Source organism: Microtus oregoni, unplaced genomic scaffold (genome assembly GCF_018167655.1).
Source record: "Microtus oregoni isolate MIOR12 unplaced genomic scaffold, Mior012 000014F_ref0000157, whole genome shotgun sequence".
Classification (NCBI taxonomy): Eukaryota; Metazoa; Chordata; class Mammalia; order Rodentia; family Cricetidae; genus Microtus; species Microtus oregoni.
In genome coordinates, this window is record NW_024543073.1 from 23,893,150 (window position 1) to 23,907,534 (window position 14,385).

At 43.8% G+C, this 14,385-nt stretch overlaps 1 protein-coding gene across 3 annotated transcripts; it reads left to right on the top strand.

Moving 5' to 3' along the window:
• The first annotated feature begins 3,329 nt into the window (after positions 1 to 3,329).
• Zcchc9 (zinc finger CCHC-type containing 9) lies at positions 3,330 to 14,366 on the top strand. Of its 3 annotated transcripts, none has more exons than XM_041663477.1 (7): positions 3,391 to 3,457; positions 3,701 to 3,926; positions 4,983 to 5,392; positions 9,835 to 9,985; positions 10,248 to 10,340; positions 12,316 to 12,384; positions 13,666 to 14,366. In XM_041663477.1, exons 3-7 carry the CDS (start codon positions 5,009 to 5,011, stop codon positions 13,782 to 13,784), a joined length of 816 nt encoding a protein of 271 aa, XP_041519411.1. In that variant the 5' UTR covers positions 3,391 to 3,457; positions 3,701 to 3,926; positions 4,983 to 5,008; the 3' UTR covers positions 13,785 to 14,366. The 3 variants fall into 3 exon arrangements, with proteins under 3 accessions (XP_041519409.1, XP_041519411.1, XP_041519410.1); XM_041663476.1 differs by having other exon boundaries at positions 3,701 to 3,914; XM_041663475.1 differs by lacking the exon at positions 3,701 to 3,926 and having other exon boundaries at positions 3,330 to 3,457.
• The last annotated feature ends 19 nt before the right edge of the window (positions 14,367 to 14,385 follow it).

Here is a 14,385-nt window from a genome sequence, read left to right on the forward strand (position 1 = left end):
AGTTCTTTATGTATCAAAATGTTTTAGACATTATCCTGGAAACTGTGAATGTTATTTTGTACATACTTCAAGTTCTATTTTATTCCTCAAGGGGAAAAATACCAAGCAAACAACTGAGGTGTTTAGACTTGCACTGTGAACTTTGTCTCACGTTTTGTGGGTAACAATTCCCATCTCAGTTCAGGAGTTTGTCATGTGCATGGTGTTTCAGGGACCAGTCCTTGAGTCCTATGTGGTTCACAGAAGTGGAGGATGCGCTCTTGTAGTTCCCCACCCTCTACAATTCACCAGGTATGGCTGTTAGACGATGCTTTGATGGTCTTCACAGACTGAACAATGGTGACTCGGATTCTATTATGGGTTTAGCCAGTCCTGCTCTGCCACCTATGACTGTGATCCACTCTCAAAGCAAACAATATCCCTTCCCCAAACGTGTCTTGAAGGGGACACTGAGTCATGCACATTTATGTTCTGACTCCCTCTACAACTGTTTGCTTACTTTTCTGAATCTCACAGTAGCTTTTACAATGCCTGGTGTTTACAGATAGCATCAGGTTGAGAAATGGTTTGTGAAGTTTATATCATCATATAAACGCCTTTTGTTTGACACATAAACATACATTATCCATGCCAAAACTACATTAATATAATGAAGAGTATATAGCAGTGTCAGTTTCTTGAACTGGGCGATATTTACACATAGGTGTTTTAGACTATGTCTATATACTACATATGGTATATACTTTGCATGTTACTTATCCTGTATCCTTTTTAAGATGCCTTGTGGCTATTCTCGGTTGTCAACCTGACTACACAGGGAATTAACTAAGTGACTTGGTACACATGTGAAGGTTTTTAATTAAATCATGTTAAATGGGAAAGCCCACTTCTAATCTGGATCTTTTGAGGTGGGAAGATTCACCTTTAACCAGGGCCACACCTTTCTGCTGGTGGTGTATATAAGAGACACGAAAGAAGGAAGCCTGCTCTCTCTGCCGGGCTGCTCGATGGCAAGTCCATTTTATCACTGGCATCGGAACCCACTTCTTCGGGATTCCAGTGTATACTTTAAGACCAACTGAGGCATCTAGACTGACTGTGGACTGAGCACCTACTGCATTTTTGGACCTTCCCTTGGTAGACAGTCATTGTTGGACTAGCTGGACCATAACATGCAAGTCAGTCTAATAATTTGTGTGTGTGTGTGTGTGTGCACGTGTGTGTGGTTTGTAAACCTACCAAGTAATTCTCAAACACCTCTTTATCATATTATATATACATATACATTCACTCTATCAGTTCTGTTCCTATACAGAACCCTAATAAGATGATTTACAATATGAAAAATGAAGTATATCCCTTGATAACAAAACCCTTGGCTCCTCACTTAACATTTTTTCTAACATTTTGCCATGAAATAATATATTTAAACCAATAAGAATGAAAATTGAATAAAAAGATAATCTCTTGAATTATAAATAAATACACATTTAAGTCTTACATTGGTATGGATAACTCAGTAAAGAATATTTAAAATGAGTTCAAGTAAACAATGCTCTGCAGTATTTAAAATAGATGAGTACAACTACAGCCTGAGATTTTGGTTCTGAGTCTCATTCTGTTTCTTAGTGGCTGTGTGGCCTTGAGTAAGTGGCTTTAGCTCTCTGGGTTTATTTCCTTGTTATTAAATGCAGAAAGCAGCTCAGGATACTGGGTGGGTTAGTTAGTCAGGGATATAGTATAACTATCCCTGTAGCACCTATAAACTACTCAGATACTCTCTTTTACTAGTAGGAACACTAGTGCTTCCTCATGAACTCCAAAGGATTTAATCTATGACCTGCTTACCCAACTACTAATCTTCATCAAAATAAATAGAGGTGCCCCCTTACTTCCAGGAATCAGATCTGCAAGGAAATTCAGCATTAAAAACACACGGTTGTCGTTGACTGCGCCATCTAGTGGTAAACATTGTGTTCAAGGCCAGTTATCCAGAAAAATAAACTGTCACAGAGACTTGAAATGTCAGTAGGCAGGGGCCAACTGGCTGAAGCCACAAAGGCACCGAGGAGCCTCTCGCTTCCCATCAGCTACGGGATTGTTTTTGTATCTTTAATCATGTTAACATATGCACTAGTATGTTAGTGGCATTTACCATACCGAATCCCAATATTTTTTATGACACTGATTTTATGAATATAATAAAGGAATAAGAATAAATTATGTGGGAGGCATTTAGGATACAATAAAACAGGAGGCTTTTTGTTTGCTTGCTTTTTTCGAGACAGGGTTTCTCTGTAGCTTTCGAGCCTGTCCTGGACTAGCTCTTGTAGACCAGGCTGGGCTCGAACTCACAGAGATCCGCCTGCTGGGTGCTGGGATTAAAGGTGTGTGCCGCCAACGCCACACAAAACCGGAGTATTATGCCAACAAAGCGGCATATGTAAATCCTGTGCTAAACAAGTACAACAGCCACATAAGAAAACGGGGGAAGGCCTCTTTGTATAGAGTTCAGAAAGGACAGAGATAGTATGAAGTCAGACTAGTGACGTTGGCAGGGGTTTACACACGCTCAAGAGTTTGACTACCATCCTAACAGTGAGAAAAGATGGACGGGCTTAAGCAGGAAGGTACCAATTAGACTTGGCACTCTAATTCACATTTTCAAAAGTTCACTTGTGGAAACCATTAAGGCAGGAAATAAAACTGCCCAGATGAGCCGAAGTGATTTGGACCACACTGTGAAAGTTGAGGCAAGGGAAGAGGAAGTCGGAGAAAAAAACCAAGAGGAGCGGAGGGGCAGGGAAGTGGACAAACATTTAAGAGGCAAAATGAATGGAGCACTAAGTGGTATGCCAATGCCATTTCTCACTGAGCACAACTGGCTTGGGTGCTTTCCTGGAGGGGCTGACTAATAGGACGGAGGACTAGAATTATCTTGAAGAAGGAACTCTGGCCACAAAGTGTGAATGTTCCAGGCAGGGCAATCACGAGTACCACTCAGAGCCAAGAGGTGCTCCAAAGGTCTTCTTTAGACTTGTATCCCAGCGACACCCCAGCCGCACTGACACCTTTGTCGAGCTTAGGTTCCCTACCACAGCCAATTTCATTACTTAATCGAGTTTTCCAAGTCCAGTTCAAAGGGCATTTTAAAGAAGACCTTCCTCCCAGCAGTCCGTTCGGGTCTCTCCCTCTAAATTACACATTTCCGGACGGCACAGACTGAGAGCTCGTCTTCGTGTCCCGGGAGTCCAGCGAAACGCTCTGCAAACACCATACAACCCACAAACTTAGCCACCTTCCGGAGCGTAGCACCCACTCCACCTCACCCCACCCAGGCCGGCCCGCCGGAAGTGACGTAGGGAAAGGTGTACTTCCGGTCTGCAAGGCTGCTTCCTCATCCCGGGCCCGGCTTCTCTGGCTTGCTGTCTCTGCTGCTCTGGAGGATTCACGCGCGGTAAGGAGCTACGCTGGCGCCACCGGTTGTGGTGTGCGGGCCTCGTGGCCGCCTCTGGCCGGCTAGAGCCGGACTCGTGCGGGAGACGCGAGGACAGAGATTGGGGGACAGTCCGATCGCCCAGCTCGGCTCTTGGGAGCAGGCCCAGGGTGCCTGCGGGACGCGCTGCTGGGGGCGGATGGGGAGAAGCGCAGCCGTCCCGTGTCACCCTCCTGACTCCCGAATTCCCATCCGGCCTGTCAGGAGGAGGATCCGCCCTCTTGGTGACAGTCACCGGGGACCAGTGCTCTGTAAAGTGGCGTGCAGCGTCACTCACAGGCCCCGAAGACATGCTGCAGACTGCCGGTGCCAAGGCGTTGCACACAGGCTGCCCTGAAAGTGGCAACTCCCGTTCTTTGATTGTGTCTGATGTTGTCATTCACTGAAGAGGAAAAAGAAACGTTCTCAGAATTGCTAGGTAACATGCAAAGTAAGCTATGCAGTTTTATGTTGGAGCCAAATAATTAGGCTCAAAGCAAACGACTTTAAAAAACATGTGCACGTCTATACTCGAAATGAAACCTATTTATGACAATAAATATGTTCTTTATTTATTAAGGGTATACAAACAAAACTTCTTGGTATAAAGTTTGTCTTAAAATTTGAATCATTGAAATATGATAATTGAAAATTACTCAAAACCATTGGACACTCGGGAGGCAGAGGTAGGCGGATCTCTGTGAGTTCGAGACCAGCCTGGTCTACAGAGCTAGTTCCAGGACAGGCTCCAAAGCCACAGAGAAACCCTGTCTCGAAAAACAAACAAACAAAAAACCATTGGACTGCAAATGGCAATCACCCTCATTAGTAAGAGAGAATTATCGTGTGACTGCAAACACTTTATATACTGCCTTGCTTTAGAAATCTACCGGGAAGAGCTATAAAGTCAAACTTGAAGGACAAGCCTTCTGTATGCTTACTAATGTGCTTTGCAATTGGTCGAAATGAAATGGCAAACTAAGCAAGCAGATTGGGAGAAAGTAGCCTGGGGTTTAAAGATAGGAAAAGAAATGGCGAGGAAAACACCAGGATTTGAGAAGAATTTACATGTGATTTCTAATTTAAAAAATCACGTTTTGGTCTGGACGGTGGTGGCGCATGCCTTTAGTCCCAGCACTCGGGAGGCAGAGACAGGCAGATCTCTTGGAGTTCGAGGCCAACCTGGTCAACAAGAGCTAGTTCTGGGACAGGCACCAAAGCTACAGAGAAACCTTGTCTCAAAAAAAAAAAAATCATGTTTTGGCAAATTACTTTCTAGTTTTAAGCAAAGATATATGCCTTTTTTTTCGACTGGAATGGAACTTCTCTGATCAGTGCCAAAATTATTTTAGAAAAATAACTTTGCGGTGTACCATGTGTCAATGCAGATACCCAGATGAGGAGTTTTCATGATTTAAAGTTTGAAATATGAGTATTTTTTATGATAATACTGTCTCTACATCTTCATCTTTTAATTAATCGAATACTACTTGTTCTTACCTTGCAGATTGGTAAAGTGCCTCTGCCGAAACCATGACCAGATGGGCTAGAGTGAACACCTCAAATCATAGGAGACCCTTGTCTGCGACATCATGGGAGGACATGAGGGGAGGGTCTGCAGGGAGTGCAGACGGAAACCTTCCAAAGCATAAACAACGCCAAATCAGTAGGCTTTCCCTTAAAAATGATTCCCCTCAAGCAAAACATAAAAAGAACAAGAAGAAAAAAGAGTATTTAAATGAAGATGTGAATGGATTCATGGAATACCTAAAACAGAACTCTCAGATGCTTCACAATGGACAGTTGATAGCAGCAGACAGCCGGGAAGTACGGGAAGAGATTGCAGTAGCCTTAAAGAAAGACAATCGACGGGAAGAAAGACGGTTAAAAAGACAAGCAGCAAAGAAAAATGCAATGGTGAGATCATTATGTTGTTTACTCCTTTGTGTGGCTAGAAACTGTCGTTTATCTACTCACAGGATACATATTTAAACAGAGCCCAGGGCAGCTTTTTAAGGCTTGTTCCTTTCATCATGTATACACACATACACACACACAATTATACTGGTTAGTTGTCGTAACAACACTATACAGATGGTTGTATTCCCATATTACAGGCAGAAAACACGGCAGTCTGTCCAGGTTAAGTGACTTGCTGAAAGCCTCTTGGTTAGTGCTGGAGGTGAGATTCGAACTGAATTCACAATCTATGTTTGTCCTATTCCTATCTTAGGGTAACACCTTTTCAAATAACTGTGAAAAAAGCTACTTGATACCATAAGTTAAAGATGATTCCCTTTTCTTGGAAGGAATGGCTGTTCTTCTGCTTTCACCCATAAAATATTCATTCACGAGGAGGAGTTTGGGTCCCTGTTATGCTTTCTACATGAAAGTTAAGGAATCTTCAAGAAACGTGTTTGACAATGCTAGGTTTCTGAAGATGAGAGAGTGGACTCCTTGGGTTTGGAAGAGGCCAGGCCCCTTGACTTCATAGCCAGTGCTATGGCTTCCAAGCTCATAGCAATCCTGTGACTGGGAATGGACCATGGTTGTGTGCCACCATGCCTAGCCAAGCCATGTCTGTGTGTGTACATTTGTGCTCACGCACATGTTTGTGTATGGTTGTTGTGTGGGTGGCTGGAGTTGCAGGTGTAGGCCACTGTGTCTAGCCAAAAGCCATTTGTGTGTGGTTACGTGTGTAAGTGAGCAAGTGCATATGTGCACATGTGTGTGGAAGCCAGAAGGCAGCATCAGGTGTCTGTCTCAGGCACCATCCACCTTGATTTTCAGACAAGTTCTTTTTTGCTATCTCTCACTGTCCTGGAATTTTCTAAACTCTACAGGCAAGCCAATAGGCCACTTGCTTCTCCTCTCTAGTATTGGGATTTTGAGCATGTTTTGCCACACTTGATTTTTTGTTTGTTTGTTTGTTTTTCTGGACAGAGCCCTAGCTTTCCTGAAACTAGCTCTTGTAGACTGGACTGGCCTCTAATTCACAGAAATCCGCCTGCCTCTGCCTCCCAAGTGCTGGGATTAAAGGCGTGCGCCACCACTGCCCGGCTCACACTTGATGTTTTCTTCCTTGGTGTTTGAGGCTTGAATCAGGTTGTCATGCATGTGGGCAAGCGCTTTATTGAATGAGCCTTCTCTCCAGCCCTAAAAGACAAGTTTGAAAGTACGTTTTATTTACCTTCTACCTTATGTTTTTTGTTTTGTTTTGTTTTCTTTTCTTTATTGAGAAAGAGTGTCACTGTGTAGCCTTGCCTGGCCTAGATGTGGCTGTGTAGGCCTACTGGCAGTGAAGTCACACTTGTCTGCCTACCTCTGCCACCCAAGTGCTGGAGTTAAAAAGTGTAAAGAGTTTGAGGCTGGCCAGGACAGCCAGGACTGGTACAAAGAGAAACCCTATCTGGAGGAGGCCGGGGCAGAGATAATAAACATCCTACCTAAGTGTAAATTCCTAATTTAATTTGATGATGATGATTGAAAATACATTCTTCTCTCAAATATCCTGACCACAGTTTTTCTCCCTCCACTCTTCCCAGCTCCCCTTCACCTCCTCTCTCCCCCAGATCCACTCCCCCTCCATCTCCCTTCAGAAAAGAGCAGACCTTCAAGAGACAACAGCTAAACAAAACAAAATAAGATATGGTAAGACAAGGCAAAAACCCTCATTGAAGCTAGACAAGACAACCCAATAGGAAAAGAGTCTCAAGAGCGTGTGGAAGAGTCAGACACAACCACTCCCACCATTAGGAGCCCCACAAACACCAAGCTAGTATCCGTAACACATGCACACACCTATGCAGGTCCCATGTTTGCTGTTTCAGTCTCTGTGAGCCCATCTGAGCCCTGCGTAGTTGATTCAGTGGGCCATGTTCTCCTGATGTTCTCCATCCCTCTGACTCCTCAGTCTTTCCTCCCCCTCTTCCACAAGGTTCCCCACTCTCTGATATGAGGGACCTGATGGAGACTTCCAATTTAGACCCTCTCTCTGCACATGTCTGACTGTGGGACAACTAAATTGTTATTTTATGTGTATGGGTATATTGCCCACAGGCATGTTTGTGAACTAGGAAGCCAGAGGAGGAATCGGTTCCCCTCGAACTGAAGTTACAGACACTTGTCAACCCTCCCCCAAATCCTGTGGGTGCCAGAAATTGAACCTGGGACCTCTGCGGGATCAGCAGTGCTTTTAATGTCTCTCCAGATTCAATTCCATGTTTTTATTGTGCATGGTTGGTTGTAATTGTTTTCGAAAGGAGACATTGGTTATCGTACTACTAATTAAGAGTATTTTGTGTACACAGTACCCATGTAGACAAAAACTTCAATATTATTTAGTATGATATGTAAACCTTTAAAGTCTTTTCAATTTAAGAAATAGTTGCTTTTATTTAAGTGGTTTATTTTTTAAATAAAACAATTAAAATTAGGGATGGTGGTTTTTGTAGCTCATTAAGTCCTGACTTATTTTTGTTTGTGGTTTAAATGCCACTCTGCTGCTTTTGGCCATTTTCCACTTAAATGCGAGGTAGATTGTTAGAGGCATTGGGGTATTTTTGTTGTTGTTGTTGTTATTGTGCTTTTTTGTTTGTTTGTTTGTTTTGAGATGGGGGCTCTTTATATAGCCCTGGCTGAACTGGAACTAGCTATGTAGACCAGGCTAGACTCAGACTTAGGGTAATTTCTTGTCCATGCCTCCCATGTACAGGAGCCGCAGACTTAAGCCACCACACCTGGCCTCTGAATGACTTGAAATGTTTACATCTTTCATAGTCTGCAGTTCTCAGAAGAGACCTATTTTTGGAAGTCATGTAGTCTGGGTGAAGTTTTGAATAACCGGGTGCTCTTAGTCAATGACATCTCCGTGTAACAGCAGTGACTAAGCATGACTGCCATGTATTCAGAGTGAGATGGATCTCCTCTTCCCACGGTTTATCTGTTTGCTCTTTTCATCTTAATACTTCCACCATTTGTACCTGTTTTGGATGCTAGTTCTGACCCCCCACATACTACTGTTTGGAGCCAGTGTCAACCACTGTTTCCTGGTCTTCAAATTTCCTTTCCACTGACTAGAGACAGCAAGTCAGAGGCGATCCATTGCTCTTCCTCTTGTGAACTGTTTGCTGTAACAGGAGTGCATTGGTCTTCTGGCCTCACGAAACAGGCTGGGACTTCACTTAACATTTCTCGTCCATCCGGTCCCTCACTCCTGCTGAACAAAACTTGGGCCATCTCTTCATGATACTCAGAAACCTGTTTTTTCAGACAGGGTTTCTCTGTAGCTGTGGAGCCTGCCTGGAACTAGCTCTTGTAGACCAGGCTGGCCTTGAACTCACAGAGATTCACCTGCCTCTGCCTCCCGAGTGCTGGTATTAAAAGCATACACCACCATCTCCCGGCAACCCCATCATATTTTTATGGACCTTCTGTCTCTAAAGAAGCAGAATCAGGCAGTACTGTGTATGCAGATATTCATGGCCCCTTTTTTTGAGGCAGTTGACCAGCATAAACCTGTTTGTATTGGCCGTGTCAGAGCCCCCATTTTTAGGAGACTTTCTGTAACAGGATTTTGCAGGTGACCTTTTCTTCCGGACAGGGTTTTTCTTTCATGGGGTTTGTCCAGCTGTTCTGTTATGTGAGCAGGCATCTATTCTGATGATTTCCTGACCTTCCTGTTCTTATTGGTGACATTAGACCTGCCCTGGCGAGGCAGAGCAATGGAATGGTTCTCAGTGCTATCCTTAGCATCATGGGTCTCGAATGCCATCATCTCTTAAATACCCACACCTTTAAGATACTTTGGTGCCTCCCAGCACTGTGAACCTTGGCTCCTGGCCAGCTCCACCCAGCCATTCGAATACAGCCACCTGCTTGACCTACCCAGATAGCATGTGATCTGAGTCATAGTGGAGACACTGAACCCACTGTCATTTAGCTCTGTGAAATTTAAAAATACAAGCATTAATCTGAGTGATTTTTTTTTTTATAGCTATTGTGTGACTTCTACAGAGGCCCTCCCCAAACATACTCTTTGTTTTCTGGTACAGGCATCCTTAGTAAAATGTGTATGATCCATATTTGTTCAATTCATAGGAGTAATTGCCTCTTACGAAACCGTTTATAACCCTGTGGGTGAGACTAATGGATTAATGGGATTAGTTATGAGAAACACTGCTGTAAGGCTTGTGACCATTTGGGGATATGGAAAGTACTTTCTTCTTCAGATAGAAGACTGATGTGTTGTTGTTGTTGTTTTAACTTTAAAATGCAAAATAAAGATAGCTTTGATGGGAGAATTAATAAAGGCAGGAGAGTAGTTTCACCACGTGGAAACTGATTTTTTGTTTTCACAGATATGTTTCCATTGTAGAAGGCCTGGCCATGGAGTCGCCGATTGCCCAGCTGCACTGGAAAGTCAGGACATGGGCACTGGCATCTGTTACCGCTGTGGGTCCACAGAGCACGAGATGACGAAGTGCAGAGCTAGCGTGGACCCCGCTCTCGGTAGGTACGGGAAGGTGCCCATTCAATAGCCACTGTGGTAAAAGATATGTTCACAGTATTTTTTTTTTTTTTTGGTTTTTTCGAGACAGGGTTTCTCTGTGGTTTTGGAGCCTGTCCTGGAACTAGCTCTTGTAGACCAGGCTGGTCTCGAACTCACAGAGATCCGCCTGCCTCTGCCTCCCGAGTGCTGGGATTAAAGTAATGTAAATTATACAGCTTGTCATTATACACAGTATATTAATGGGAACATTGATTCTTACAGGTGAATTTCCTTTTGCGAAATGTTTTGTCTGTGGAGAAATGGGACACCTATCCAGGTCCTGCCCCGATAATCCCAAGGGCATCTATGCTGACGGTGAGTGCCATCACCTCCCTGTGTCTGACACGTATACATCACTCAGAATTATGATCTAACTGGATCTTCCCTCTAACTGAATTCTTGAGCAGGTGCAACCTTGAGTGCCTTTACCAAGCACTATTCTGTCCGGGGTTATTTCAGTACTATGGTTTAACTTATTAATAAACCAGAGAAAAGCTAACGAGTATTTCTCAAACCACTTGCTTCAGCATTATTTGTGAAAATATATTAAATATCTGTTGGTGTTTAAGCAAAATAAAACTGGAGAGGTTTTATCTCAGTAAAAGATTCAAAAAGCTGCATTGCATCGTGTCTCTCTAGCATGCTGTTCTCCTCGAGTGTGGTGCGCACTGTTCTGGTTTGTGGTGATGTTTGTTTCTGAAGTTTCTACTTATACAGACCTTAGCTTCGTGGAACCTTTCTGTCTTTGACTCAGTTTGTGTCTTAAGAGCCTGTAACTAGCCCTGCTGTGTCCGAAGGCCTGCAGGAGGAATTCGTTGTCTGTTAACACAGTGGCTGGTACCAGCGCATCCTTGGTGTCTCTGTGTCCTGTCTTGAGGTCACCCTCCGCGAGGTCCAGAGGAAACATGTAGCTGGTGGGGTCAGCCTCACTGCCCCTCCTTAGGCGCAGGTCTTCGGCCAGGTCACCTGTACAGTAGAATTAAGGAAGCTAGATTTCCTCGGTTCTGAGATGCATTCTTTTTCATTTTTATATCTGAAATCGAACTGTATCATACCATTGGTGGGCGAAGATATGTAAAGTAGTGAATGACATACCTTACAGTCAGTGATGTGTTGCAGGATATTTGTTCATACTGACACTCCCAAGACTCCTGATAAAGTTAATCTTGAATCAGAGGGTGGAGTCAGCGACTAGTGGACTGAAATTACCCATAGAGGTATGGAGGACCCAGGGAGCTGGATAGAGAGGTACATAGAAGTAGTAAGGAGGGACTTGGATATTTGGCTGGGTCTTTTTGATCTGGGAAGTGTGAAAAGGCAGGATCGACTGATCATTCCCCTGCTGCTCTTTGGGTCTATCACGTTTTTACCCCAATATCTGTCTCCTGAGTTTTTATTAATAATAGAACATTTTAAGTAAACTCATCAGTGGTATCTTAGATTTGCTTGGGTATGGCCATTATGTTTTAAAGTAAGCGCATTAGTCAAAGGCCTCTTCTGTTTTCACTGTGGCATAAAGAAGGGTCTCCGACTTGGAAAGTTGACTTGGGAGCAAAGATGGCTTTGCGTGGTGAGTCAGATTGAGTCGTTGTTGCTGGTTGTTGTTTTAAAGCAAGAGGAGCTTATCCCATACGTGGGAGACAGGCTTGTATCCTCTGGGGACATCTTCTGATTTGGCACTTCACACAGGCATGGTTCTGAGAAGGCCTGGCTCTTATGTGGAAGCCCCGTGTGGGAACCACATGTTGTAGCTCACCATCCTGGAATGATGCTTAGTTAGACAGATGGGGGTGTTTTCTCAGGCTAGCAGGACTGGCAGATGGAAGGCGTGGAAACAGATTTCCCTTAAGTAACCACTACCCCATCTGACCTATCTAGTAGAGCAGCAGTGCTTACCTTTTGGGAGGCCACTGCTTGCTGAGAAACTGTTAGAAACTGGGCATCCTCCTCGGGCGGGGGATGTGACTGTGTATAAGTTTTGTTTCCTGGCAAAGGCTCTACAGCTCGACTGTCCTTGAGTAACCTCTAGACTTCTGTGTCACACAGTCTCGGACAGGTGACTTCTATCATGTTCCTCTTCTCCACTTCTCTCTCGAAGATCAGGTACAAAGCAGCTGCTGAAATTCGGGAGCAGCAAAGGAGTTGATAACAAGTGTGATGGTCCCCGCCCAGCTTCCTGACTCCAGCTTCCTTTACAGTCATCAGCGATGTGAAGACCTGAAATTGCTCATCGATGTTACACACACTGTGTTGGGATGATATAGACTCAATGACTCTGTTCTTCTACTAGGTGGCGGCTGTAAACTCTGTGGCTCTGTGGAGCACTTTAAGAAAGATTGCCCTGAAAATCAGAACTCAGGTGAGTTCCCGGGCCTCCATCTATAAGGGTATTCCTCTCTGTGCTCACCGAGCTCCATTATCAATAACTCAGAGAGGCACCGTTGACTGCAGACAGCTGCTTTTGCACTGGGACAGTGGCCTCGCCAGGCCTGAGTCCCTGAACTTCGGGTCTGTCCTGCAAGCTGGTGAGCAGGACTGTATATTGAAAAGCATCTTACAAGCTTTTGCATTTGCTCAGAAATGGAGTTAGTTGTATTAGAACTTACTTTTTTACTTAGCAAAAAAGTATCGATTCCTAAGATAAAAGTCAAATACAGAATTAGTTTTCAGCATTCATAAGCCTGATTGTCCTCATGTGCTTTGCTTTGTGTGCTCTAAATGATGGTAAAGCTGTTAAACTTATTAAAAATGTGTTAACAACGCAGCATCTGCCTAGTGCTTATTTTCTTGTGAAATATTAGCCTTGATCATTAAAAACTTGTAAATGTTCACTATTACATGCTGCAGACTTCTAAGAAAGCAGAGGACCATCATTCCCTTAGTGTGCCAGGATTAGAATAGAGATGATCTGTGTTAAAGAAAGCAAAACGGGCTTGGGCAGGTGGCTTAGTGGCATGTGGACCCGAGTTCAGTCCCCAGAACTAAGTAAAAGGCTGCTGTGGTGGTTGTGTGCTTGTAATCTCAGCACTGGGGAGGCACAGAGAGTGAGTCCTGGGACTTATTCATAGTCATAATTCATCCCTGAGTCTCCCAAGTCTGACTTTCTTGCCCTAATGTTTAAATGCAAACCCAGGAGTTGTTGTTTATAATCTTGTCTAGAAGGAGATCATCTTCGTATGGTGTAGGCTGTGAGATTGAAATGATGAAGTGGGATTTGAATTCTCTCTACTGGGAGGGTTGCCACTTCCCAAATGATAAAGCTGACAAGCAGATGGTGCATAATTTCACAGGTGGGATCTCGTGCATTTAAAACCAATGCCTCCTAAGTCTTGCTGTTTACGGGCTCTTGGAATTCATTGACTCTTCAGTGATGAACTCTGGGAGAAATGAAGGAGCTTTCTCATCAGTTTGTGCATTGCAAAGTAGCTGCTGCATTTCCCTAATTGGGACGAGAAATTGCCCGCGGTACTTGGAAATCAAGGGTTCTAATCAATTACAGAATTGCTCACTTTCCTGCAGCGATGGGGGCTTCTCTTCTTGTGATTATGCATGTCAAAACTAGTTCCTTTGCTCAACTGATACCACTCTAATGGAAGCATTTGATTACTGTTGTGTTTATATCTTTCTTATCCCTCTGTAGATCGGATGGTCACAGTTGGTCGATGGGCAGCGGGAATGAGTGCCGACTATGAAGAAGTCCTGGATGCACCCAAACCACAGAAACCAAAGACTAAAACACCCAGAGTTGTTCATTTTTGATAAGAATCGGTACTGCTGGCGACTACCACCTCACTGTTACTTTCCAAAGTAGGCCTTTACAGGTTAGAGCTGGCTTCCTGTGGAGGCGAACCTGTATTATAGACACCACCCTGACCTAGGTGAAGTCAAGTTGACTGTATTCTGTCCTTCAAGGAGTATAAGATGATTAATTGTACTTACTCTCTAGACCTGTGTGTGTGTGTGTGTGTGTGTGAGAGAGAGAGAGAGAGAGAGAGAGAGAGAGAGAGAGAGAGAGAGAAAGAAAGAAACAGACTGTCTGTAGCCCAGGTTGGCTTCAAACTAGTAATTGTGCCTCAGCCCTCAAGTGCTGAGATCACAGACATGTGCCTAGGAGCATAATTCAGCAGAGCTTAGAGCTAACTAAGCGCCTGTACACTTGGCTGACAGCTGTCTCTGCATCAAAGTTGACCAGCCCTAAACAAAACTCACAGCTTCAATTTTGTGAATAAGTCAAATTTTGTTATTCTTTTTTCAGAGTATCAGTTTATCATAATAGAAATTTATTTATATATTGTCACAGAGTCTGGAATTTTTAGTACCAAATAAATTTTATCATCTGTTTGTCTATGTTGAACTGGAC